Raw genomic sequence first — 25,413 nt, forward strand, 5'->3', positions numbered from 1 at the left:
CTGATTGCCACTCCAATCATTAGATGACACACTAAATATAGGTCTGGGACTTAAAAATCAAGTGCATCTATGATTCAGGTGGACAATTACCCATCCATCGTCTGGTCCACCTGAATCACATATGGGAGTGAGGTTTGAGCCCTTGGTTTAACACGAGGTAGCACGCCTGCTGGATTTTACCGAAGCGGATTTCCTGTGGAAGCCTTTTGCGGGGAAGTTCCTGCCCCAAAAACTTAGGTGGGGCCCACCTTGATGTTTGTGAGAAATCCAACTCGTCCATCTCTTTTTTTAGATTATTTTAGGACACAGGGAAAAAATGAGCCGGATCCAATATTCAAATGTGCAGAAAACGTGAGGGTTGGACGTCCATGGTTGAAATATTCATGGGGCCACAGAAGTTTTGAATCAAGATAATATTTGTATTTTCAGTACATCTCAGTAGGAATGATGTTATGAACGGTGTAGATGGCATGTAAACATTACTCTCGACCCCTGGGAGGTTTCAATGGTAGGATTTTCCCTATCCACATTTTCCTTTAGCGCGGCCCACTTGAGTCTTGGATCCTTCTCAATTTTTGTCTCAACTCTAAAATTAGCTCAAAAAACGAATGGACGGAGTAGATTTCTCCCAAACATCACGGTGGGACCCATCTAGGTAACTGAACGTATTGAATGGTAATTATATAGATTAACGAGGTAGTTTTTTGAAGAATAAAAAAATATTAGAAAAAGGTACTGAATGTCAATTACATATTAGTTGGGTAGTTCTTCTGCAAAATTCCCTCTCCAAAAACCGAAAGTCCTCCCGATGATTTATTTCTCCTGAAAGCTGTCTTCCAAAGACTCGAAGAGAAGAAAAAATGCAGGGATTTTGTTTTTATTCTTCAGTAGGTGGCGGAAGGTAGTATCAGCGAAGCGGAAGGGCATTTTCGGGAGACCTGATCCAGGTATTCCACTCTCTCTCTGAGAAATCTCTTTAAATGGTTTCAGAAAAGAGTAAAATGAGAGGATTTTGATCGAAGTCCGATGAGTTAGGGCAGACGATTGCTTCTTTTTTTTTAAAAAAAATATATTTTAAATATCGATTTTCCCTTTATTTCATCATATTTCCGAAATTGCAACCGAAGAAGAAACGAGAGCAGGAAAAAAATCTCCTGAAAATACGAAAATTCAAGCAAATATTTTTGAAAGACCAAGAATACCCCTGATTTTATGATTATTACGGTGTGAACCCCGTGCCAAGCCACGGATCTTATGAAAGAACAGGGGCATCTTTGTCTTATTAGAACCCAAGGCACAGTTTTCGATGGTGGAGGATCTTCTGTTCGCCAGATAGGCTATGATGCGCGTTCATCTTCACCGCAAGCAACTGCGCTCACACGTGATAACGTGGCACGTACGTGCGAGATCCGGGATCGTCGTCAGGTGGGCCCCCCTGTTTCGATTCTCTGGGCCGTGGGCCAAAGTATCAGGGTAGCCCGTCCACTCGGTAGGGCAACGCAACTGTTGCCCATTTATCGGACGCGGATTTCCTACGAAAGCCTTTTTCAGGAAGTTCCTGCACAAGATGCTGGGTGGGGCCCACGGCGATGTTTGTGAGAAATCCACCCCGTCCATCCGTTTTTTGAGCTCATTTAAGGACTACAACAAAAAATGAGGTGTATCCAAAACTCGAGTGGGCCACACGAGAGGAAACAGTGGGGATTCAGCGAACACCGTTGAAACATTCTCATCGCCATAAAAGTTTGGTACCAGGCCAAAGTTTAAACGGTTTTGATGGCATATAAACATAAAGGTGGAGCCTTTCGCACGAACATCACGGTGGGTCCCACCCAGCTTCGCAGCAAATCCGCGTCTCCCTTTTTCTGTCTTTTCACAGTCCGTTTAATTCGTGCACGTGTGGCCCACCAGACGAGCGGCTACCATGAATTCTTTGTAGCTGCGGCATCTACACAGTGCGCTATCGCACGTTTGCCATCGCGTCGTGCCAAGTGCTGACTCTCCCCTCGCACACGTGAGTGAGGTCGGCACCGTTATTGTAGGCGCTCCACTGTCTACGGCTACCCGGAAATTCCGCTGGTCTTCTTTCAATGTGAAACAAGTAATGGTGGGGCCTACCCGATGATCTGCTCTGCTGCTATTGTACTTTTCTGGTGAGAATCGATACCACAAACTTGCGGTACCTTTCCATCTTTGCTGACAACATGCTTCTTCGGAAGAAACTCAGTACGATTAAAACCGTGTAGCCCCCCCATGAAGATACCTCAGAACACATATCAATCTGGTCTGTTCATCAGGTGAGCCACACCCTTGAAATCAATGGACAGCGACGATTTGACTTAACGTATGGGTGTAGCTCCACCTAGTGAGTAGATCATCTTAATTCTGGCTTGAGAGATGAAATCTTGGTTTTTTCTTACCGTGGATTTTCATTTTATTTATTCACGGTTGATAACTAAATTTGAATTTTGAATTTTTAAAATATTCTGTGATATATTTATAGAATAGTGAATGGGATCAGATATATGCTCTCGCATGCTTTAAACACAAGGCAGGAGCATGTTGCATGGTGTGTTGATGTCAATAAGTTTTGTGGGCCCATCATGATGGATTTGTTATATCCCCTATCCATTTATTACTGTGATTATTAGCCAAAATAATGAGGTATATCCAAAACTCAAGTGGACCACATCACATATTGTACCCTAAAAATTTTCAACGGTAGGCATTCAATCCCCACTATTTTTTATAGGGTGGCCCACTTGAATTTTGGATCTGACTCATTGTTAAGCCATGCCCTTAAATGATCTGACAAATTGGATGGACTGTGTGGATGTAACACAAATATTATGGTGGGTCCACAGAACTAGGTGAGGCCAACACACCACCAAGTTACACTATGCAATTCGCTTCCCAGGAGCTTGAACATAAGATGATGAGTCCATTGTAAGAGAACGTTGGCTTCAAAATAAAGTAAATTTAAAATTGTGATGACTTGTAAAAATGAGTTGACTAATTTTATAATTAAAATAAAATTTTACATATTTTTTTAAAGTAGCTGTTTTTTATTATTATTTTTTTCCCCACGATATTGCCTGTATCGTAATTGTAAAACTTAATATTTTTTTTAGTAATTTATTACCCTGATGTGAATGGAAGTAAAAAACAACCGTTTAAATACTTAAAAGAAGCGATAGTGACGAAGGTGAAATATAACCCGCAATATTGAATTTTGCAAGCTTTTGATGTGTTAGACGACCTTATTATTTTGAAATATTGGATTTGAATTTTCAACTGCCCAACCTGTAATTGTGGAGCATGTCGTTTTCACGATACTCATTTTCTTAGGCAAGTGCTCTGAAAGTGGGGAAACATGTCACCGTATGACAATTTGCTGGACCAATTGCTGTAGGTGATCAGTTCTTGTAAAATAAAGGTATACCAATCACGAATTGGAAATGAAGCGATAGTGTTGCCTCCTTGACAAAGTAATCCATCTGGAGATTCCACCCATCCGTTGGAGCAAAATTTCTCTCTTTTGAAGGCATTGCATTGAATGTCTATCCATACGAGACACGGATTTCCCGACAAAAAGGAACTTCTTGGATGGGAAGCTAGGCGGGGCAATGTGATTTTTTGAGAAATTCATCGCATTCATTCGTTTTGCCATATCATGTTAGGACATGGGCATAAATGTTACAACGGTGTATGTTCCATCATCCTTGTTTCATGTAGTGCGGCCCACTTGAATTTTGGATATCTTCATTTTTTTAGCAAACGTGATTTAACAAAATGGATGGCCGGAATAGATTTCTCACAAACATCAGGTCGGCGTCAGCTCTTGGAAGTTTCTGCAAAAGGCTTTCGCTCGCAGGCAATCTGCTTCCCACGTACCATTTTTCTTTTCCTGCCGTTTCTTTGGACGCTGCTTATCGGATGGTTAAGATCATCTGATTTTGTTGGAAATTTGAGGGACATGCCACGTGTACTGCGGTCTGCGGGAGTAGGTAACTCTACTGGCTCTACCACCGCACAGTCGCCAATCTTGGAACGTCGCACGCTTCTCTTTAGTCAAAGTCAGCCCTCTTTTAAAAAAAGGACGGGATGCACGCCTGCACGAAGCGGATCCCGTGATGACCTCAACGAAATCGGATTTCCTGAAGGCGCTTATCCATGTATATCCCTGTTGACCCGACTCTCGGGAGCCATCGTGATGTATGTCCTTTTATCCACGCCGTTCATCTGTTTTTCCAGCTCGAGCCCAGCAACGAAGCAAATCAAAATCTCAGGTAGACCACACCATGGTAAAAAGTGGTGATTGAACACCCACCGTTAAAAACTCTCAAAAGTTTGTTGATATTTGTGTTTTCCCTTCATCCAGCTCTTCGTAACCTTATCAACAGGTTCGATGGCGGCCTAAGAATATTTCAACAGTGGGTGTTGTATCGCCCTTTTCGTACGATGCGGTGCACTTGTGCTTTCGATGGCTTCATTTTAGGGCGTGAGTAACTAAATGAGCTGTAAGAACTGACGGACAGCGTGGATGATAAGAAACATACTAACACTATAATACAAAAGGTGGCGTGATGCACAAGGAAGCCCGTTCCTATACGACTGTTTCGTATGCAAATTTACATCAACTGGTTGCATGTAGGTCCTCCTTGATGTTTGTAAGACATCCAATCCGTCTAAAAGAGTCTTACTACTTCGAAAATGAAAGAATGAGATGGATCCAATAATCAGGTGAGCCATATCATAGAAAATAATTAACAGCCACCTAAATTGTCCAAAACTACCTTGTGACCTAACTGATGATTGGATTGGCTGATTCTTAAGGAGTCCCATTTTCAAAGTAGGAAGACCCTTGAGGACGGGTTGGATGCCATACACAGACCATAGTGGAACCCACACGAAGATAGTTGCACCGAAATTATCCTCTACAACAGTTGCATCAGGCTGGTTATTATTTTTTAATATCAAGAACTGATATTATAAGGGGTGTCAGTGAAAATAGCGGGGCTGCAACTGGCGTTCAAGTCAACTAGAAACCCATTGACCCAACCCGCGTTCAGTTTGAGTCGTCAAGGCCCTCAGGTGGGGTTCGAGTTCAAACCGCCAACCTTGATTTGAAACCGGATTGGGCTTGGTTAAGTAAATTTCAATTGGGTTAGGAGGGGGTTGAAAATAATCACATGTATCTGGGCCGGGTTTGGGCTGAGTATAAAGGAATTCGTCTTGGGCCGAGTATAAAGGAATTCGTCTTGGGTGCCTTGGATTGGAATTCAGCTCTTGCCAGGTTGCAGGTCAAGTCCTCCCGAGCTCGGATCGGGCTTGGTTTAACTGTCAACTCCTCTTTTGTTCCTGAGGTGTTATTCGGGTGGGGTGGGGTGGGGTGGGTTGGGTTGGGTTGGGTTCAGGGTCAGCCCAAGCTCGATCCTACGGACTCAACCACAACCCGACCCTATCTGAATTCCATAGAGAGATGGGGCTTTTTTTTATTTATTTATCAAACTCTTCTTTTATTTCACATTCCTCTTTATAGAGTTAGAAAGCTCTCTCTCTCTCTCTCTCTCTCTCTCTCTCTCTCTCTCTCTCTCTATATATATATATATATATATATCAAATTGGCGGCCATGAAACCCATCGGAAAGAAATGATCAAGCCATCCAGATTCAAACAGGATGGGTTTAGATGACACCCTATCAATGTTGACTTTTTATAGTATGTGTTGTGGGAAAAATTGAACTGGTCCCTCATGCGGGAAGAGCAACCAATGTCTACAAGTGATATGCCTTCAAGCTAGGCTGACCGAGGTCCGCACAGAAGGGCCATCAGCATGGGACCAACAGTTCCTTTAACTTAGTGACAAGCCACCAAGCTAAACCGTTAGAGAACGAAGTTTAGTAGGAGAGGACTCACCCCACCAGGAATGTCTACAACATGAGTAAGGAACCCGTGGGGAAGTAGCTCCCCAGGATCCCGGGTTGACCAAGTTGACCACCGTCAGAGAGGCAGTACGAGAAATCCGAGGCGCATCTTGCCCTGGATCCAAAAGAGATAAGGATCCGATTTGATCTCGGCTGAATATCTCTCCTACATATTTGAGATAAGAATCCCATTAGAACAGGAGCTCTCCAACGTAGCACAATGGGATTCAGTGTTTCGGAACCTTCTCCCACGCCCTATATATACGCCCTCATAGGTTGTAGTTCACGTATCGTGGAATCGAGGAGGTCGACTTAGTTGCCTCGAGAACCAGGTCGGAACCCTGGCTGATAACATGGATCGTATCATGAGATTGCCGGAGAGGCAGCAAGTGTCCTCAACTAACCAATAGGAAGTAGCAGAGGAGGCAATCAAGCAGTCTAGCCCTGAACAATTGCGCCATGAGCTGCATCAGGGGCAAGTACGAGCTGAAGAAAGCCTCGCAGCCCCAACCTAGACGCGGGCGACTATAGAGCTCGCCGGATTCGACTTTTGTCGTACCCTTGATGAGAAGCAACATGCTCGGGGAAAGAAAGCCCCAGAAGTCATGACAGGAAGTGAGGTCTCCTAGGGGGCGAACATCAGAGAGATCTGGGACCAGCTTAATAGTATCCAATAAGCATACCAAGCAAAGGCCTTGGTATCTATAGTTTTTGTAGATCTATCGGAGGGCGATAACAAGGCGATAAGCCGTCTCAACTCTACATCAACCTCATATCTTGACCAGATTTAAGCATCAATACTTCATTCTCGGTACACTTGTTGGACCCTTTGATGCCTAAGTCAGGCTTGTAGAAGATGATCACAAGGAGATAAATTGGGGCTTAGATGCATCACCTTCTTCCTCCATTAGTTTAGAGTCTGTGGTTGTATATATAAGGCGTGGGATGAGTTTTTGGACTTTCGAATCCTATTGTGCTACGTTGGAGGCCACCTGATCTGGCGGGATTCTGATCCCGAATATATTGGAGTGATTTTTGGCCGAGATCGGGCCGGATCCTTATTTCTTCTGGATTTGAGGCGAGATTCGCCCCGTATTTCTCATACCACCTCACTGGCAGTGGTCAACCTAGCCAGCTCGGGATGCTAGGGAGCTCAGGGCTCACAGAGTCTGAGCTCCTTCTCCATGGGTTCCTTACCCATGTTGTAGACATTCTTGGTGGGACGAGTCCTCTCTTACTGAGCTTCGTTCTTTGACGACTTAACTAGACGGTTCGTCTTTGAGAACTGCTCATCCCGTGCTAATGGCTCTTCTGCTTGGATCTTGGTCACCCCAGCTCGGAGGGTCCTCAACTTGGAGGCATATCACTTGTAAATAACTATTGCTCTTCCCATGTGAGGGACCGGTTTAGTTTTTCCCACGACAATTAGCATTAATTAGAAAAAAAACAAAAATTGTATGGTTAAGATCTTTCAATCAGGATTTTCCAACCACAGAGTCCTTAGTATTAGTGTACTGATTTGTAGATCTTATTTGTCAATCACGTGAGTCTATGTGTGAAGTAGTCGGTTGAGCCTTTAGAAATTAGAGACAGAAAACACAAGAGGATAAGAACATCAAAGAGCAAAGAATAGGTAAATGAGGTGCATTGGTGACCTTAACCCTTGACCCAAAACAACCCTTTGACCTCTAGATGATCTAGGCTTAATAAGAAAACCGAATTGATCATCCCTTAACCTTAGGAACCCAAGCGGAATATGATAAGTAAGGTTAGAAGAGGCGCGGAACTACTGTAAAAACAAACGCCCAAAAAAACAACAGTTTTCAAGGGGTCTTCGAGCAAGCCTCGAGGGGTCTTCGATGGCGTCGAATACCCCCTCGATGGCATCGAACAGGAAGTCAGATGTCCAGTAAGAATTGATTATTTAATCTGATTTTTTCAATGCAATCGAGGTCTTCTTCGATGACATTTAAGGACCACTCGATGGTATTGAAGTTAATTCAGATATGTCCAGCAAGAAATACTCATATTATTAAATTTTCTCAATGGCATCAAGGAAACCGTCGATGGCATTGAAGGTGACCTTGATGGCATTGAAGGTGACCTTGATGGCATCGACAGAGCCGTTTTCTACCCTTTTTTTACTATTGAAACTTAAACTTTTTATAAAGGGCATTCTGTTCTTATGCATTTTCATGCGTTTTTGGTGCAATAGAAGCTTAGGAGATTTCATGTTCATATCCCTCACCCCAAGCCTATATTCCATTGAGTTCTAAGCCATTTTTCTCGAGATTAACATGCTAATGAGGATTCCAACCTTCACCTTGAAGATGTACTTGAATTCTTCCATTTTCTAGAGAAAAGACTCCATTTTTCTCGAGATTAACATGCTAATGAGGATTCCAACCTTCACCTTGAAGATGTACTTGAATTCTTCCATTTTCTAGAGAAAAGACTTAACCTTTATATGCATACCATTGTCTAAATCCTCTAGAAGACCCTTCTAAGTGAGTTTTCTAGGAAATACAACTTCCCATTAGTTGTATGAGATTCAACCAACCTCTCATCACCTTGGTCACCTCAAAAGAGCATCGTATGCAAGGTGTTTGATGTTGGAGCCGAAGCCTTGGCAAAGCATCAACATCATAATCGGGGAGCATCGGGGAGCTGATTGAAGCACGAGAGAGCGACGATCGAGCAACTTAAGACAGAGCTGTATAAGGTACTCAATCCGACCAATAAGTTGTCAAGAGTAAGAGTCCATGAACTCTCTCTCCTTGTGTAGGACTGAGGGTAAGAGTTTGTGACCCAAACTCGACTTAGATTTTTGTGTAGGATCTTGGCTCTTGTGTAGGGCCTAAATCAAGTCCTTGTGTAGGCCACCTAGCACAAGTGTTTGCGTGTCAGTCTTCGTGGGAGCCTTCGGTGAGAGTAAACGTAGGGCCTTGTGTAGGACCGAGGTTGTTGGTTAGGCAAAGGAAAACCAACTAAAGTCTCTTATGGGAGCCTCTAACAGGAGGGTATGCACTGGGTTCTTGTGTAGGACCTTGGCTCTTCTGTAGGGCCTAAATTCAGGTTCTTATGTAGGACATTGGCTCTTATATAGAGCCTAAATCTTAGAGTCCTTATGTAGGGCTGTAAAGGTTAGAAGTTAACTTAATTTAAAACCTCTGATAGTGAAATTTGGTACATTTATAGGTTAAGTACGTCCACCGGGAGTGAAGTAGGCAAGTAGCCTAACCACAATACATAATTATGTTTAGGATTGTCATTTGCGCATCTATTTAATTATGCTTAGATGTTGAATGCTTAATTATATGCATGCATGATTAGATGAATGCTAGACGTTGATAGTTAGCACATCCCACACACAAATATACACTATCATGATATAGGCTAGTTGCTTATTTGTAAATTATTTGTAATTTATATGATTGGACCCTCAATTGGCTTGGAAACCTTAAGAGTTAAAATTGTCTTGCTTGGTTTGATTGATAATTAGTTTGAGTCAAACAATTATGTTTTAAAAGGCAAAAATTTTAAATTGGTCCTAATCACCTCAGGTTATGTCTTTATTCCTTAGCTCCGCCAAGCTTCTGCACGCGTAGCGTGGTAATCCCATTACACCACAGGCAAACTTTCACTCAGTTCACCAAAATGTTTGATTGTCGTCGTTGTAAATGTAAGTGAATCATCATAGTTCCTGAAGAATCAATTCTCGGTGTTTTTTTCTGCAGAGAGTTGAAGTTAACAAGAGCTGTGAAGCTGCCCGGATCGATGGCGAACGTCACAGGACATGCCTGCCCAGCTCCGATGAAAGCTACATCGAATGGAGCTTTCCAAGGGGACAATCCTCTCGACTTTGCCCTCCCTTTGGCCATCTTGCAGATATGCCTAGTGCTCGTCCTCACACGTTCTCTCGCTTTTCTTCTCAAGCCTTTGAGGCAACCTCGCGTGATTGCAGAGATTATTGTGAGATCCTCTCTACCATCTTTTTCCACACATTTTCTATAGTGCTCTTGTTTTTCCCTTCTGGATTTCACATATTCCAGTAGTTGTGTTCAAAGACAACTCGTTGTTTTTGTCTCTCTGGGCTCAGGAACCAGCATGTCTCACCACTTACTGGGGTCCACATCCTGAGATGATTGGATGATTTGAACAGTCCTTATTCCCATTACTACATTGTCCCTTGATCACCCTTCAGTGATGATCCTGACATTTGATTTTTGGAGTAGAATAAAATCCATTGAAAACTTCTTCTTTCTTTTTTGTCGAAATTCATCTACTGATAGTGATGGTCTTAGTCGTCCATTTGGTGTTTCTTATGGTGTATAACAGAGTCCACAACATGGACATTTCAAATCATCGGGCCACTCTGTATGTGGGTCCCAGTGGGCAGTGACACACGTTGGATCCTGAGTTGTGGCAGAGGCAAAACAAACTCTTTACAGCATGCAAGGACTTGGGCAAATGCTCAGAAACTGCTTTCATTCGGTCAGAGAGTTTAACTCAACTGGTGAATGGAAAACTTGCCAATAGAGATTGGCCAAATCAACTTTGGCCATTCAATTATTTTGGAACACTTGAGTTTCAATTGGAGGTGCAAAGCCTTTCAAATCTGAGTCGACTCAACCAAGTTCTGAATCAACAGCGAGTTCTTAAACACTGATATATGGTAGAAATAATACATTTGTATGTAAGTATATAGAGGAATTTCTAACCTTTCTTTCTTGATGAAGGGAGGAATTTTGCTTGGGCCATCTGCCTTGGGCCGTAGCCAGAGGTATCTGCATGCAGTTTTCCCTCCCAAGAGCCTCACAGTCCTAGACACTCTAGCCAACCTTGGGCTGCTCTTCTTCCTCTTCCTAGTAGGACTAGAATTGGACATAAAGGCCATTCGACGGACGGGAAAACAGGCCCTTGGAATCGCTGCTGCAGGCATCAGCCTCCCGTTTGTGCTCGGCATTGGTTCTTCATTCATTCTCCGAAATACAATCTCAAAAGGTGTCGATGAACCACCTTTTCTTGTCTTCATGGGTGTGGCACTCTCTATAACTGCCTTCCCCGTCCTCGCCCGCATCCTTGCTGAGCTCAAGCTCCTGACTACTGATGTGGGACGGATGGCCATGTCAGCTGCTGCTGTCAATGATGTGGCTGCATGGATCCTTCTTGCCCTTGCCATCGCACTCTCTGGCTCTAGCAATACCTCCCCTATTGTGTCCCTCTGGGTCCTTCTCTCCGGAGCTGCGTTCGTCATAGTTTCCATCTATGTACTTTGCCCAATATTCTCTTGGATAGCCCGCCGTTCCCCAGATGGTGTGCCCATAGAGGAAACCTACATCTGTGGTATTCTGGCTGCCGTCCTGGCGGCCGCGTTCGTGACCGATGCTATTGGAATTCATGCCCTTTTCGGGGCCTTTGTGGTCGGAATTCTCATCCCCAAGGAGGGCCCCTTGGCAGGTGCTCTGGTGGAGAGGGTGGAGGATCTTGTTTCAGGCCTCTTCCTCCCGTTGTACTTCGTCTCCAGCGGGTTGAAGACCAATGTGGCTACCATCCAAGGGGCCCAGTCATGGGGGCTGCTTGTTTTGGTGATCGTTACGGCCTGCGTGGGGAAGATCGTGGGGACTGTTGTCGTTTCACTCGCGTGCAGGGTGCCGTATCGTGATGCCCTCACCCTTGGATTTCTCATGAACACGAAAGGCTTGGTTGAACTCATCGTCCTCAACATCGGCAAAGACAGAAAGGTAATGCAGTTTTCCCTCATGGTGAAAGCAATGCTTCCTATGAACTTGTGCTTGTCATAGTTGAAAGTTTGATAAATCACGTCTATATTCATATCGAATTAGAATACTACTTACCATAGGTCACCATGTTTGGCAAAGAATAGAAAGCCTTCTGTGAAATTTTGATTTTGGGTACTTCCAAACGCACCCTTCATCTATTAAAAGAACTTTGGAATTTGATAGAGGTGATTGCTCATCTATCATTCAACTCCTGCATTGGCAACCTTCCTGGTTGGGTTTTTTTTTTTTTTTGGCATGCTACTCCGAACAATTAGGAAGTTAAAAACAAAGTCAACCCACTGACATGTTCAGCCAAATTTTGATTTGGGGCACTTCCAAATGCACCCTGCATTTATTAACATTAGGAATTTATGGAAGTGATTCCTCTACTGCTTTACCACTCCTGCATTGTGGAGCTTACCAGTTGGGCTAATTTTCCATGCCACCCACACAATTGGTAAGGGTCTGTTTTGGACGGTGGGAAAAGAAAAGGGGAAGAAAACTGTAATGATATTCAGTGATGATTTCCAATTGATTCCATGAGCATTGTTGAAACATGGATTCGATTTTTGGGCATCTTGTTTTGTCAGGAAGTGGAAATCTCATAAAGCTCTCACGTTGTTCACCTCGTCATAACTTGCATGCGATAATCAGCCTGTGTTTGCAAAATGAGTGCTTTTGGAATCTAATATTTCTTTTGCTATTCAAATATAGTGAGACATCCTGTTATGGGAAAACTCAATCCATTTTCTTTTATTTTCTTTTCTCACCATCCAAACATGCCTTGTCTTCAAACTGAAGTCATCCCATAGACAGGTTCGACCAAATTTTGATTTGAGGGGCTTCCAAACACCCCCCTGCATCTATTAACAGAACTTTGGAATTTGAGTGGCAATTCCCCTCTTCTTTCTTCCTACTGCATTGCCAACATTCCCGGGTTCTTTTCCATGCCACCCCAAATGATTTAAGCATGAAACAAAGTCATCTGACCTACATATTCAACTAGATTTCGATTTGGCTGCTTCCAAACTGAGATAAATAAATAAATTCCAAAAATTTTGGGCAAGTCCAAGGAAAATTTTCCCTTAACATTCATCACATAATACTTCTAGGTCCTAAGACACCCAAGTAACTGGATTCACTATCATGAATCTATTAACAGAACTAAGGAATTTGATAGAAGGCAGATCTTTTGTCGTCTCGCTCATGCATTGCGAAATCATATTTGCTCTGTTTTTGCAGGTGTTGAATGATCAAACGTTCGCCATCATGGTTCTCATGGCTCTCTTCACAACCTTCATCACCACACCCCTTGTCGTGGCATTCTATAAGCCATTGAAGAGGTCAAGTATTCCCTACAAGCACAGAACCATAGAACGGGAAGACCAAGATACCCAACTTCGTATCTTGGCCTGTTTCCACAGCACAGGGAATATTCCGACGATGATCAATCTCATTGAAGCCTCGCGAGGGACCGGCCGACATGCAGGCCTGTCTGTTTATGCGCTGCATCTCATGGAGCTCTCTGAGAGGACATCAGCAATCCGCATGGTGCACAAGGTGAGGAAGAATGGTCTGCCGTTCTGGAACAAGATGCGGGGGTCTAGCGCTGACCATGTGGTTGTTGCCTTCGAGGCATTCCGGCAGCTGAGCAGCGTCTCAGTGAGGCCAATGACATCCATCTCTGCTCTATCCGACATGGACGAGGACATATGCACGAGCGCGGAGAGCAAGCGAGCTGCGATCGTGATCCTACCATTCCACAAGCACCAAAGGTTGGACGGCACCTTGGAGACAACACGCCCCGAGTTCCGGTCAGTCAACCGGAGGGTGCTTGAGCACGCGCCATGCTCGGTCGGTATCCTTGTCGACCGCGGCCTTGGTGGGGCTGTCCATGTATCTGCTAGCGATGTTGCATCCTCCATCGTCGTCTTGTTCTTTGGCGGGCCTGATGATCATGAGGCACTTGCTTACGGAATGCGAATGGCCGAGCACCCTGGGATCCAGCTGACTATGGTTCACTTCAAAACCGAGGATGGGTCCGTTGGTGACAGCATAACGATCGCGGTGGATGGCGATTCCTGCACCAAACAAAAGACTGACGATGAGCTTGTCGCCAAATTCCAAAGGAGGGCAATGAAAGATGACTCTTTTCGGTATGAAGAGAAGGTAGTTGGGAACACAGGCGCAGTAACAGCTATTGGAGAATTCCAGCGGTGCAATCTGTTTCTAGTAGGAAGGATGCCTGAAGGGGCTGCTGCGGAGACTCTGACCAATGTGAGCGAGTGCCCCGAATTGGGTCCGGTTGGGAGCTTGTTAATATCATCTGAATTCCCAACGACGGCATCGGTTTTAGTGGTTCAACAGTATCGTGGGCAAACGACATCAATGGCAATGAACTTGGTATTTGATGCACCTTCAACGGAAAATGGATTGCCGGAAATGCATAGCTCGGCAGATTCGGATATTGACTCTACCTGATTGTCTTTTGCAGTTCATGATTTGTGGTCTGTAGATGGCATGCGTGGCTGCTACACTCACTGCCACTGGAAATAAATGTTCGAATGGATGGTAAATGTTTCGATCGCCTGTTTGGGCACACCGCATCAGTAGCTTTTTTCTGCTTATTGCGTCAAATAAGCTTTTATTATTATTATTATTATTATTATTATTTTTTAATGAAGGTTAGTTTGATAGCTTTGTTAAAATAATTTTATTAACTTAAACTTGCAACCATAATCTTTTTTTTTTTTTTTTTTTTACTCTTTTTGTTTTTACCTCCCTCCCTCTCTCTCATCTATCCATGTAATGGATGATCCTTTTCAAAGGTGGCCCCACGTGATGCACGGTTCAATGAAAGATGGCCCACATGATATACTGTCCACATTGAAGGTGGGCTCCACTTGATGGGCGGTGGATATTGAAGGTGGGCTTACATGATAGAAAATTAACATTATGGCGGGCACACATGATGGGTGACTCACATCAAAAGTCACCCTCTAATGATGAATGCCCCACATCCAAAGCAGGCCCTGCATGATGGATGGCCACCTTCGAAGTTGGGGCCCATATGATGGACGGTCCACATAAAAGCAGGTTCCATGGCTAGGATATGTTGAATGTGGACCCCACATGATAGATGGCTCACATCAAGGTGGGCCCTATAAAACATCCGCCCCTAATGAATGATCCGCAACCAAGGTGAGCCCCGCATGATGGATGACTTACTATGCAGGCACCGTGATGGTTAATTGCCATCTAAAATGTTAATATGGTTGCATGGGCCTGGATGAAGGAAAAACATAAATATTAGTCTGATCGAAAACTTCTGTAGCCCCAAAAGCTTTCAACGAAAAGTGTTTAATCTTTGCTTTAGGGCCCACTTGAGCCTTTGATCTGCTTCATTTTTGGGCTTTAACCATAAAATGACATGGTAAAATGAAGAACTTTGGTACTCTGGCAGAGGTTGCTAGTTGATACACATGCAACTTTAAATTGTACACTGTGATATTAAGGGATCGTTTGGATACTACTAAATGGAGTAATCTTTTAGAAAAAGTAATTTTTATAAATTATTTTTTATTATTTTTTAATTTTTAAAAACAATTTATTTCCTTCATTTTCATTTGTGACACGATAACTTAGAAAATTATTTAAGCAAATGTGCTATCTTTAGCCATGAACCCTTTCTAAGTTCATAAGATTGAAAAATAATCTAATGAATGGGTAGATGTTGTAGTGGGCCTCATACGATGATGGCCCATATCAAGATGGCTCCACATGATGGATGATCCACATCAAAGGTCCACCCCTAATGATGAATGGATCACATTCAAGGTGGGACCCACCTGATGGGCAACCCACATCAAAGGTGGGCTCCACATGATGGGCAATTAATAATGGTGGGCCCCATATGATGATGATAAACATCAAGGTGGGCCCCACATGATGGACAATCCACATCAGAGGTTGGCCTAATGATGAGTGACCCATTATCTAAGATGGTCCCATATGATAGACAAAAGGTAGGCCCACATGATGGATGACTCACATCAAAAGTCACCCTCTAACATTATGGCGGGCACAAATGATGAATGATCCGCATCCAAGGTGTGCGGATTTTACTTTAAAATAGGTTACAGATTGAGAAGATAGTCCCCTTCTATCTCCAAACCTTCAATTTTGTATTCGAAAGCTAATTGGACACCCAACAATAGCCTATCTATCTCCACAAAGGGGACTGAGCATTTCCAAAAGACATCTTGAGAAGGCTGCTGATCTCTGGTAATCCAGCTGCACATTCCTTGTTTTGGCTATGGTCGATAGAACCGTCAAAATCGAGTTTTGAAAATCGCCTTTTGGAGGGCAACACTTGAGCGGGAGCTCGCAAACGGGCTGTGGCTTTGAGAGGCCACCATGATGTATGGGTTTCGTCCACACCGTCCATCCATTTTTCCATATCATTTTCGGATATGAACCCAAAAATGAGGTAAATCCAACGTTCAAGTTGACCACACCACTAGAAGCAGTGGTGATAATGACACCCATTATGAGGGTTAATTGCCATCTAACCTGGTCATAAGGTCACATAAACCCGAATGAAGGTAGAACACAAATATCAGCTTGATCCAAAGCTTATGTGTCCTTACAATAAGTTTTCAGCGGCAGATGTTTAATCCCCACTATGTGGTCCACTTGAGCTTTGGACTGCCTCATTTTTTTATTTTTTTATTTTTTATTTTTAGCTTAGACCCTAAATGATATGAAAAATGGATGGATGGTGTGAATAAAACCCATACTTCACGGTGGCCCCTCAAAGCTCCTGCCTGTTCCGCTGATGGGATCTCAAGACAGGCAGGGGCAATAGTCCAGAGCTGGGCATTTCTGACCCAATCCAACCCGATCCGAGTAGAACTGATGGCTCGGATCGGTGCAGTTCAAGTAGGGCCAATCAGATCCGATTATTCATCGGATCGAGTTCGAATTGTGGTCAATCCGGACAGATCCGAACCGAAATCCGATCTGGACTGATCCAATCCGATCCGATTCGAAGTAATTCTTATAAATATTTATCACATATAGTCACGCCCTATCGTGCAACCCTAGCTACAGCCTCGGGAGTCGGAACCAAACAAAGGGAAGAACCCAGCCACTCCGCTCCACTTCCGATTTAGCTATTCTCTTTCTTCCTTGCAACCATGGGGATTCCACAGCCGGGAGTTGGGCTCCTGATCCCGATCGGACGATCCTGGACTGATGTTGGGATGGCCATTCAGAGTGTCATCTTTCTTGTGCTGGTGCAGCACTCCTCGTAGCTGGCGCAGACAAGAAAGAGTTTTAGAGTGGGAAGGGAGATTTTAAATGCCCAGCTCTACTGACGGGTTGAGTAGCAAGAATGCGACTGAAGTGACGTCACCTAGTTCTGTGGGCCCCACCATGATGCATGTTTTGTATCCACGCCATCCATCCATCTGGAGAGATCATTTTAGGGTAAGATCCAAGGAATGAGTCACATCCAAAGCTCCAGTGGACCCCACCACAGAAAACAGTGGGGAGAGTGACGACACCGGTAAAAACTTTTAAAGGCCACAAAAGTTTTCCATCGAGCTGATATTTGTGTTTTCCATTCTTTAATGTCTTTGTTAACTTTTGAATAGGTTGAATTTCGAAAAAACATCATGGTGGGCCTTAGGAAAGTTTCAACGGTGGGCATCAATCTTCCCATTGTTTTCTATGGTGGGGTCCACTAAAGCTTTGGATCTACCTCATTCTTTAGCTTATACCTTAAAATAATATCTCCAAATGGATGGACGTTGTGGATACAACACATACATCATAGTGGGGTCCACAGAACTTGGTGACGTGACTTCAGTGGTAGCGAGTCTCGCTACTCAAAGTCGGAAACAAATTGGCTACTCCCCCCGCCACCAGCCAATGGCTGGTGGTCGGTGCTCTGTGGGCCCCACCATGATGTATGCGTTTCATCCATGATGTCCATTTATTTTTATAGATCATTTTATGCTATGAGAGAAAAATTGAGGCATATTGAAATCTCAAGTGGACCACATTACAGGAAACAGTGTTGAATGAACGTTGAACATTAAAAACGTTTTGGGGGCCATAAAAGTTTTTGATCAAGCTGATGTTTATTGTTTCCCTTCATCTAGATCTTTATGACCTAATCAACAGATTAGATGTCAAATAAACAGTACAGTGGGCCTTATGAGGATTTTAATGGTGGATATCCAATCATTATTGTTTTCCTGTGGTGTGGTCCACCTGAGATTTATATCCCTATCCTTTTTTTAAATCAAACCCTAAAATGATCTGTAAAAATGGATGAACGGAATGGATGAAACAAATACATCATGGTGGGGCCCACAGAGCACCGACCACCATCCCGAATCCGTCTCCCTCAAAGTCTCAACCTGTCATGCTGTGCACGCCACTATCTAATCCGCCTCCTTTCGTGCTATGCACATCAACACAGTTGGTGTAGATGCGTGTCGTGCAAGGATGAGCGGATACATGCCTCGAGCTCCGAGTTGTACGAGCGGCTCACGTGAGATCAAAATTACATGGGCCCCACAATGATCTATTTATTATATCCATACCGTTTATCCATTTTTCGTGATCATTTTAGAGCATTTGAAGAAAAAAAAATCATATCTAAAGCTCAAATGAGCCACATTGAAAATAACAGCTAGGATAATGATTTTCACTGTTAAAAAATTCGTAAGGCCCACCATAATGTTTATTTTCCATCTAATCTATTAATAAGGTTAAAAATACATGGATGAAGAGGAAAAATAAATTTCATATTGATCCAAAACTTCCGTGATCTCCAAAAGGGTTTCAATGGTAAACGTTCAATCCTTAAGACGAACTCTCCCAATGGATGAAGAGGAAAAATCAGTTTCATATTAAAAATACTATTTTTTGCAATGTGGTCCAACTGATCTTTAGATCTGTCTTATTTTTTGGCTCAAGCCTTAAGACGAACTTTCCCAATGGATGGACAGTTTAGATATAATACATACCTCATAGTTTGGCCCACAGACCTAACCCGATCTAAACAGTACCCAACCCAATCCGACTCGATTTCCTTGACCGAGTTAGACTTGGTTCGGGTCAGGCCAACCGTGCATCAGATCGGTTTGAGTCAGATGTCCCAGACTTGGTCTCGGAACGGATCGAGTTCGGGTCCATCCACATAAATTCGAACTGAATCGAGTTGGACCCAATCTGATCCGACTCGGTCCGATGCCCAGCTCTAGGCAACACCTAATCCGCGTCTTTTTATTAGGTGACACACACCAGGACTAGCTAAAGATGGACAGTCTTATTATGGGATCCGTGGAAGCCTCCATGATATATGTGTTTTACCCAAGCCATCCGTCCATTTTTCAAGATTATTTTAGGGCATGTTTCCAAAAAGGAGGAGATTGAAGGCCCGAGTGGACTACACCACATGAAACAATGACAATGATATCTACTATTGAAACCTTCCTATGATGGCCTTCCTAAGGCTCATCATGGTGTTTATTTTCCATCCAAATTATTCATAAGCATTTGTAGACTTGGATAAAAGAAAAATATAAGTATTAGCTTGATCCAAAAACTTATGTGGCTCACTTTATAATTTGATCTGCATCATTTTTTAATTCATCAACTAAAATGATTTTTCAAAATGGATGGACGGAATGGATAAAACACATACATCATGGTGGGTAGTACCCCATCCTTGTCAGGCTTCACCCACCCAAGTATTTAACCAGACTACTTAAAAGAGTTAGCCCAATGGTTGTAGATGAGTAGGAAAAAAGAAAGAAAGAAAGAAAGATAGAAAGAAAAGAGGTGGTGGTTATATTCATGCCCACGAAGGAAACGTATTTTCAATTGGAATAAGCTATGTAAGTTGTCTTTTGTTGGAATGTATTGACGTAGGAGCTGCTAAAGAAGATCTACTTTTGGTTAGAATGTGTTGATGTAGGCGCTACTAGGGGAGCTTATTTTTGGTGCAGGCGAAAGCTTCCAATCAAATAACTTTTCATAAATTTCAATGGAAGGTTGCACATGTTCTCAACGTAGGCATATTAAGTTAATTTTATTAAAATTTTCTTAGTAGTGGTCCAGCATCGAAGCAGGCTCTATTTGGGCTTAGGATATGATTGGGATTCGGTAGTGACGCCTTCAGTACTGGAAAAACTTTGTGGGCCCCACCATGATGTGTGTTTTTTATCCACACCGTCCATCCATTTTTCAAGCACATTTTCAAACATGAGTCTAAAAATGTGGCAATGCCAAAGCTCAAGTGAGCCACGCCACAGAACCAGGGGGGGATAAGGACACCACGGTCAAAACATCCTAAGGTGCACCACGATGTTTATTTGCCATACATCTTGTTCATGAAGTTAGATAATGGAAAATATAAATATTAGGTAGATCCAAAACATCCGTGGCCTGTAAGAAGTTTTCAACGGTGGACGATCAATCACCGTTGTTTTCTATGGCATGGTTAACCTAAGATCTGTATCTGCCTCATTTTTTAGTTTATGCTTTGAAATAAGCTGGCAAAATGGGTGGACGGTACAGATAAAACACACACGTCACCGACCACTGATACTGAATGCCAAATTCAAGTCTATATGATTGGATTCTTTTGGGACAAATGTCATTTATGACGACAGGGATTACCCGCGTCCCTAAGAGTCCAAAAGTTTCAACGGTAGGCATTTTCCTCTGGACTATTTCTTGTGGTGTGGCCCACTTGAAAGTTGGATCTGACTAATTTTTTGATTAATAACCTAAAACAAGGTGACAAAACGAATGGGCGGGGTGGATTTGTCACAAACATCATGGTAGGCTCCACCTAGTTCCCAACGGCAGGAAGTGGGTGGCAGGCAATCCGCAGCACATCTATGAGATTATAATTTTATGATTGAGAGTTTGGGATCAGCAAAGTCGTCCACTTTAATTGGTTGAGGACAGGACGTGAAGATTTGTTTAGTTGCTATCCATCCGTCCAAATGGGCAGAAAAAAGTAAAAATTAGGCAAGAGGCAGAAACATTAAATATTTGTGTATTTTACTTTTTATTTATTGGGAATCAGATGGGATAGTGACCGGTGCTTGGGAAGTGGTGTTAACCGTGATATATGGGTTTTACATCCATGCCATCCATCTGCTTTGCCAGATCATTTAAGGGCATTAGCTTGAAAATAAAGCATATCTGAAGATCAAGTGGACCACACTATAGGAAACAATAAAATAATGACTCCCACCATTGAAACCTTCCTAAGGCCTACTAAAATGTTTATTTGTCATACGACCTCTTGATAAGATCACGTTGGCATAAAAGAAGCAAAAACACAAATATCAACTTGATCCAAAACTTCTGTGACCCAAAGAAATTTTTAATGGTGGGCATTTAATCACCATTGTTACTTGTGATATGGTCCACTTAAGTTTATGATATGCTTCATTTTAAGGCATGAGCTAGCAAAATGATGAATAGTATAGACAAAACATATACATAAGGGTGGGCCCACGGTGCCCAACACCGTATAGATGGAAGGTGTTGCGGTCCAATCTACTTATGATGGCATGATGTGCCCCACACCACTGAACTTTGGTGGTACATTGCCCATACTAAGTTTTATTGGGCCCAACATGATGTATGTGTTATATATATCCACATTACCCCTAGTTTTACTCTAAAAAATGAGTTACATTCAAAGCTCAAGTGAATTATACCACAGAAAACAATGGGGATAAAGATTCTCAGCTGCCCCCTAACCTTTATTAGTTTCATTATGATATTTATTTACCTGCTCATGAGGTTATATAGACTTAAATAAAGAAATATATATATATATATATATATATATATATATATATATATATATATATATATATATATTCAGGTTGATTCAAAACTTCTGTGAGGCCGTGAAGATTTCATCCGTAGAAGTTCAATCACCACTTTTTGTTTGTGTTATGGCCCACTCGAGCTTTATATCTGCGTCATTTCTAAGTTTAAACCATCAAAAGATCTAACCAAATGGAGAGACGCTTTACATATAACTAATTAATAATGATGGGGCCCATATAACTTTGAGACGTCAACACACTACGCAATCCGCTCCCATATATATGGCGTTTAGACGGTTGAATACTTTCCATTTGAACCGTACATCAGATGTGCGTCAATCAGCCCAACCTCAGGTCAGTGTAATTCATGTTTTAAGACCCATCTGTAGTAGGACACACAGCTAGGATTTTTTCATTAGGAGTTACATGGATTCGACGTATACAATTTCCAAGTATATGCGCATGATCGATTACATTCTTAGCAGAAGCTTGTTTTATAGGTCATGCTAGTTTTAAAAAGAAAATTGACAAAAAAATACCTAATTAATGTGTAATTTACATTCCGGTACCTTTCAAAAAAGATTTCATGAAGCTCACTAATCAACTATAATTATCAGTCCCAACTTCCGTCATTGCTGGTGCAGGGATTTTCTTTTTCTTCTTCAGTTGGCGGCGGAAGGTAATATCAGCAAAACGGAAGGGTATTTTCAGGAGACCTGATCCAGGTATTCCACTCTCTCTCTCTCTGAGAAATCTCTTTAAATGGTTTCAGAGAAGAGTAAAATGAGAGGATTTTGATCGAAATCTGTTGATTTAGGGCAGACGATTGCTTTTGTTTTGTTTTGTTTTTTTTTTTTTTCGATATCGATTTTCCCTTTATTTCATCATACGTTCGAAATTGCCACCGAAGAAGAAACGAGAGCACGGAAGAATCGTCTGCGTCGAAGGCACGCGAAATTCCGGTGCCGCCACTTCTCATTGGTCCACGTAATTTCTGATGACTCCAGTCTCCAGCTAATAAGATACGCAGAATTTCTCCGTACAAAGCACATTGCTAACTACACCGTAACGTGTGTAACTTATCTAGGTCCCACCATGACTTTTGTGTTAGATCTACACCGTCCATCAAAATTTTCAGATAATTTTAGGTCATAAGCCCAAAACTAAGGTACATCTACAGCTCAACTGGAAAGCAGCACAAAAGAGCAGTAGGGACTGAACAAACTATGTTAAAATATTCTTAAGGCAAACCGTTAGGCTTATTTTCCACTAGACCTTGTTCATAAGATTACACATACCTGTACCTGTACCTGAATGAAGTTAAAATACAAAATATCAGCTACAGGGGCTTCTGTTGGCCCAAGATGGTTTCAACGGTATCATCAATTTCTACTGTCTTCAGTTGTGTGGTACACTTTAGTTTTGGATTTGCATTATTTTTAATTTAATATCCTAAAATTATCTGAAAAAAAAAAAAAAAACATGGACGGCGTAGATGTAAGAAATACATTATAAATTTCACACATCAGAAAATTCCGTGACTTGCGGTGCGTGAACGGGAACGGATTAGGTGAGACCCGGCCTCACCCAAGACGGTGTAGACCTCACCGTGGATCCCACCTTGATGTATGTATTCTATATCAACCACGTTCATCCATTTTTTCAGATCATTTTAGTGCTTGATACCAAAAATCTAGAAGACATAATTACCAGGGGGACCATACTCCAGGAAACGGTGGTGATTGAACACCCTGCCATTAAAAGCTTCCTAGGCTACTCTTAATGTTTCCATTGTTTTTATTTGCCATCCAATTTGTTGATAAGTTTACGTAATCTTGAATGAAAAGAAAAAGCAAATATCAGCTTGATCCAAAATTTTGTGGCCCATTAAAGGTCAATCACTACTGTTTCCTATGATATAGTCCACCTGATGATTGGATTTTTATTATTATTATTTTTTTACATAATGACCTAAGATTACCTGAAAAAACGGATGGACGGCGTGATGAATATACAGTTCAAGGTGGCGCTATGGTAAGGGACGCATGTATTGGGTTGAGGCCCCGTGCAGCACATTCCCGGTAGAGGTAAGTGTTGACATGTGGAACATTCTTGGGCCTTATAATGACCTATGTATCTGATCCACACCGTCCATCCAATTTTCAACACCATTTTATAGAATGAGTCAAAAAAAAAAAAAAAAACAAACAAACAAACACGAGGCACATACAAAGCTGAGTAAGCCAGATAGGTGAGAATTAGATGCCTATAGTTGAAAACTTCTTTAGGCCACAAAAGTCTCCAATCAATATGAAGTGGTTAGATGGCAAATAAAACTCAATATGGGCCCTAGAAAGGTTTCAATGGTAGTAGTTGATCCTCTTTGTTTTCTACGGTGTAGTTGGCTTAAAATTTTGATGTGCCTCGTTTTAAGGCTCTTCATGTAGGAATACCCTATCCATAGCTCAAGTGGTGGGTGAAAGATACCTCGTTTCAACACTTAGGTCTGGTATCGATCCTAGTGTAGGGTAGCTAACAGTGAAGGGAAACGGATTGGCTACTCCCCTTGACACCAGCTCCGTGGCTGGTGGTCGGTGCTCTGCGGGCCCCACCATGATGGGGTATCTTCTGTATGATAGATGGACTATACCAAATGCGCGTTCATCTTCACTGCGCTTACACGTGATAACGTGGCACGTACGTGCGAGATCCGGGATGCTCGTCAGGTGTGCCCTGCTGCTTCAATTTTCTGGGCCATGTCCCAAAGTATTAGGATAGCCCGTTAACTCATAGTTTAAAGATTTGCTTATTGGTATTAGAAGTGATTTTCATCCACTAAATATTTTATATTACTAATCTTATTATTTGCACTTAGAATAAAAAGCTACGTGGATGTGGGGCCATAGTTGGGTCATCCGTACCATTAAGATAGTATCCCCTTCATTGATGGACCATGCCCAAATGACCTGACATTCAAATAGTGGTTAACATTCAGTTGGAAAAGCGGGCCAAAGATTGTATGGCTAGGATCTTCCAATCAGGATTTTCCAACTACAGAATAATTAGTTCACCAGAATGTTTGATTGTCGTCGTTGTAAGAGAATCATCCTAGTTCTTGAAGAATCAATTCTCAGTGGTTATTGCTGCAGAGATTTAAAGTGAACAGGAGCTGTGAAGCTGCCCGGATCGATGGCGAACGTCACAGGAGATGCCTGCCCGGCTCCAATGAAAGCTACATCTAATGGAGTTTTCCAAGGGAACAATCCTCTCGACTTCGCACTCCCTTTGGTCATCTTACAAATATGCCTAGTGCTCCTCCTCACACGTTCTCTCGCTTTTCTTCTCAAGCCTTTAAGGCAGCCTCGCGTGATTGCAGAGATTATTGTGAGTTCGTCTCTACCTTATTTTTCCATACATTTTCTGTAGTTTTCTTGTTTTTCCCTTCTGTATTTTACATATTCCGGTAGTTGTGTTCAACGACTTACTCGTTGTTTTTGCCTCTCTCTCTCTCTCTCTCTCTCTCTCTCTCTCTCGACTCAGCAAGCAGCATGTCTCGTCACTCACTGGGGTCCACATCCCGAGATGATTGGATGATTTGAACCGTCCATATTCCCATTACTACATTGTCCCTTGATCACCCTTCAATGATGATTCTAACATCTGGTTTTTGGAGTTGAATAAAATCCATGAGGTCCACAACATGGACGTTTCAAATCATGGGACCAGTTAGCATGTGGGCCCCAGTGAGTCACAGCAGAGGCAAAACGAACTCTTTACAATATTCAAGACTTGGGTTAAGCTCAGAAACTATTTTCGTTCAGTCAGAGAGTT

General features: G+C 42.5%; 2 protein-coding genes across 8 annotated transcripts in view; both read left to right on the plus strand.

Moving 5' to 3' along the window:
* Positions 1–811: 811 nt before the first annotated feature.
* Positions 812–14,459, plus strand: LOC131245099 (cation/H(+) antiporter 18-like). Of its 5 annotated transcripts, XM_058244319.1 has the most exons (5): positions 832–947; positions 3,413–3,488; positions 9,665–9,899; positions 10,667–11,671; positions 12,953–14,459. In XM_058244319.1, the coding sequence occupies exons 3-5, from the start codon at positions 9,705–9,707 to the stop codon at positions 14,189–14,191; spliced, it is 2,439 nt and encodes an 812-aa protein (XP_058100302.1). In that variant the 5' UTR covers positions 832–947; positions 3,413–3,488; positions 9,665–9,704; the 3' UTR covers positions 14,192–14,459. The 5 variants fall into 5 exon arrangements, with proteins under 5 accessions (XP_058100301.1, XP_058100302.1, XP_058100299.1 ...); XM_058244318.1 differs by lacking the exon at positions 3,413–3,488 and having other exon boundaries at positions 812–947; XM_058244316.1 differs by lacking the exons at positions 832–947; positions 3,413–3,488 and adding an exon at positions 2,239–2,297.
* Positions 855–25,413, plus strand: part of LOC131245101 (cation/H(+) antiporter 18-like) — a 28,707-nt gene continuing 4,148 nt past the window's right edge. The window contains exons 1-2 of one of the 3 annotated variants that reach the window (XM_058244323.1): positions 855–947; positions 24,717–24,966. In XM_058244323.1, the coding sequence (XP_058100306.1) occupies positions 24,772–24,966 (195 nt within the window). In that variant the 5' untranslated portion in view covers positions 855–947; positions 24,717–24,771. Of the gene's footprint in view, positions 948–21,899; positions 22,653–24,716; positions 24,967–25,413 lie in introns of those variants that run through there. The other 2 variants (XM_058244324.1, XM_058244322.1) reach the window with 2 other exon arrangements.

The sequence above is a fragment of the Magnolia sinica genome, chromosome 5 (genome assembly GCF_029962835.1).
Source record: "Magnolia sinica isolate HGM2019 chromosome 5, MsV1, whole genome shotgun sequence".
Lineage (NCBI taxonomy): Eukaryota > Viridiplantae > Streptophyta > Magnoliopsida > Magnoliales > Magnoliaceae > Magnolia > Magnolia sinica.

Bases quoted from the DNA above. Each gene is read 5' to 3' on its own strand.
- LOC131245099 (XM_058244316.1), top strand. From the start codon at position 2,254: ATGAAGATACCTCAGAACACATATCAATCTGGTCTGTTCATCAG. The intron at 2,298-9,664 runs GTGAGCCACACC...TTTTTTCTGCAG, and splicing joins CAATCTGGTCTGTTCATCAG to AGAGTTGAAGTTAACAAGAG. The intron at 9,900-10,666 runs GTGAGATCCTCT...TTCTTGATGAAG, and splicing joins GCGTGATTGCAGAGATTATT to GGAGGAATTTTGCTTGGGCC.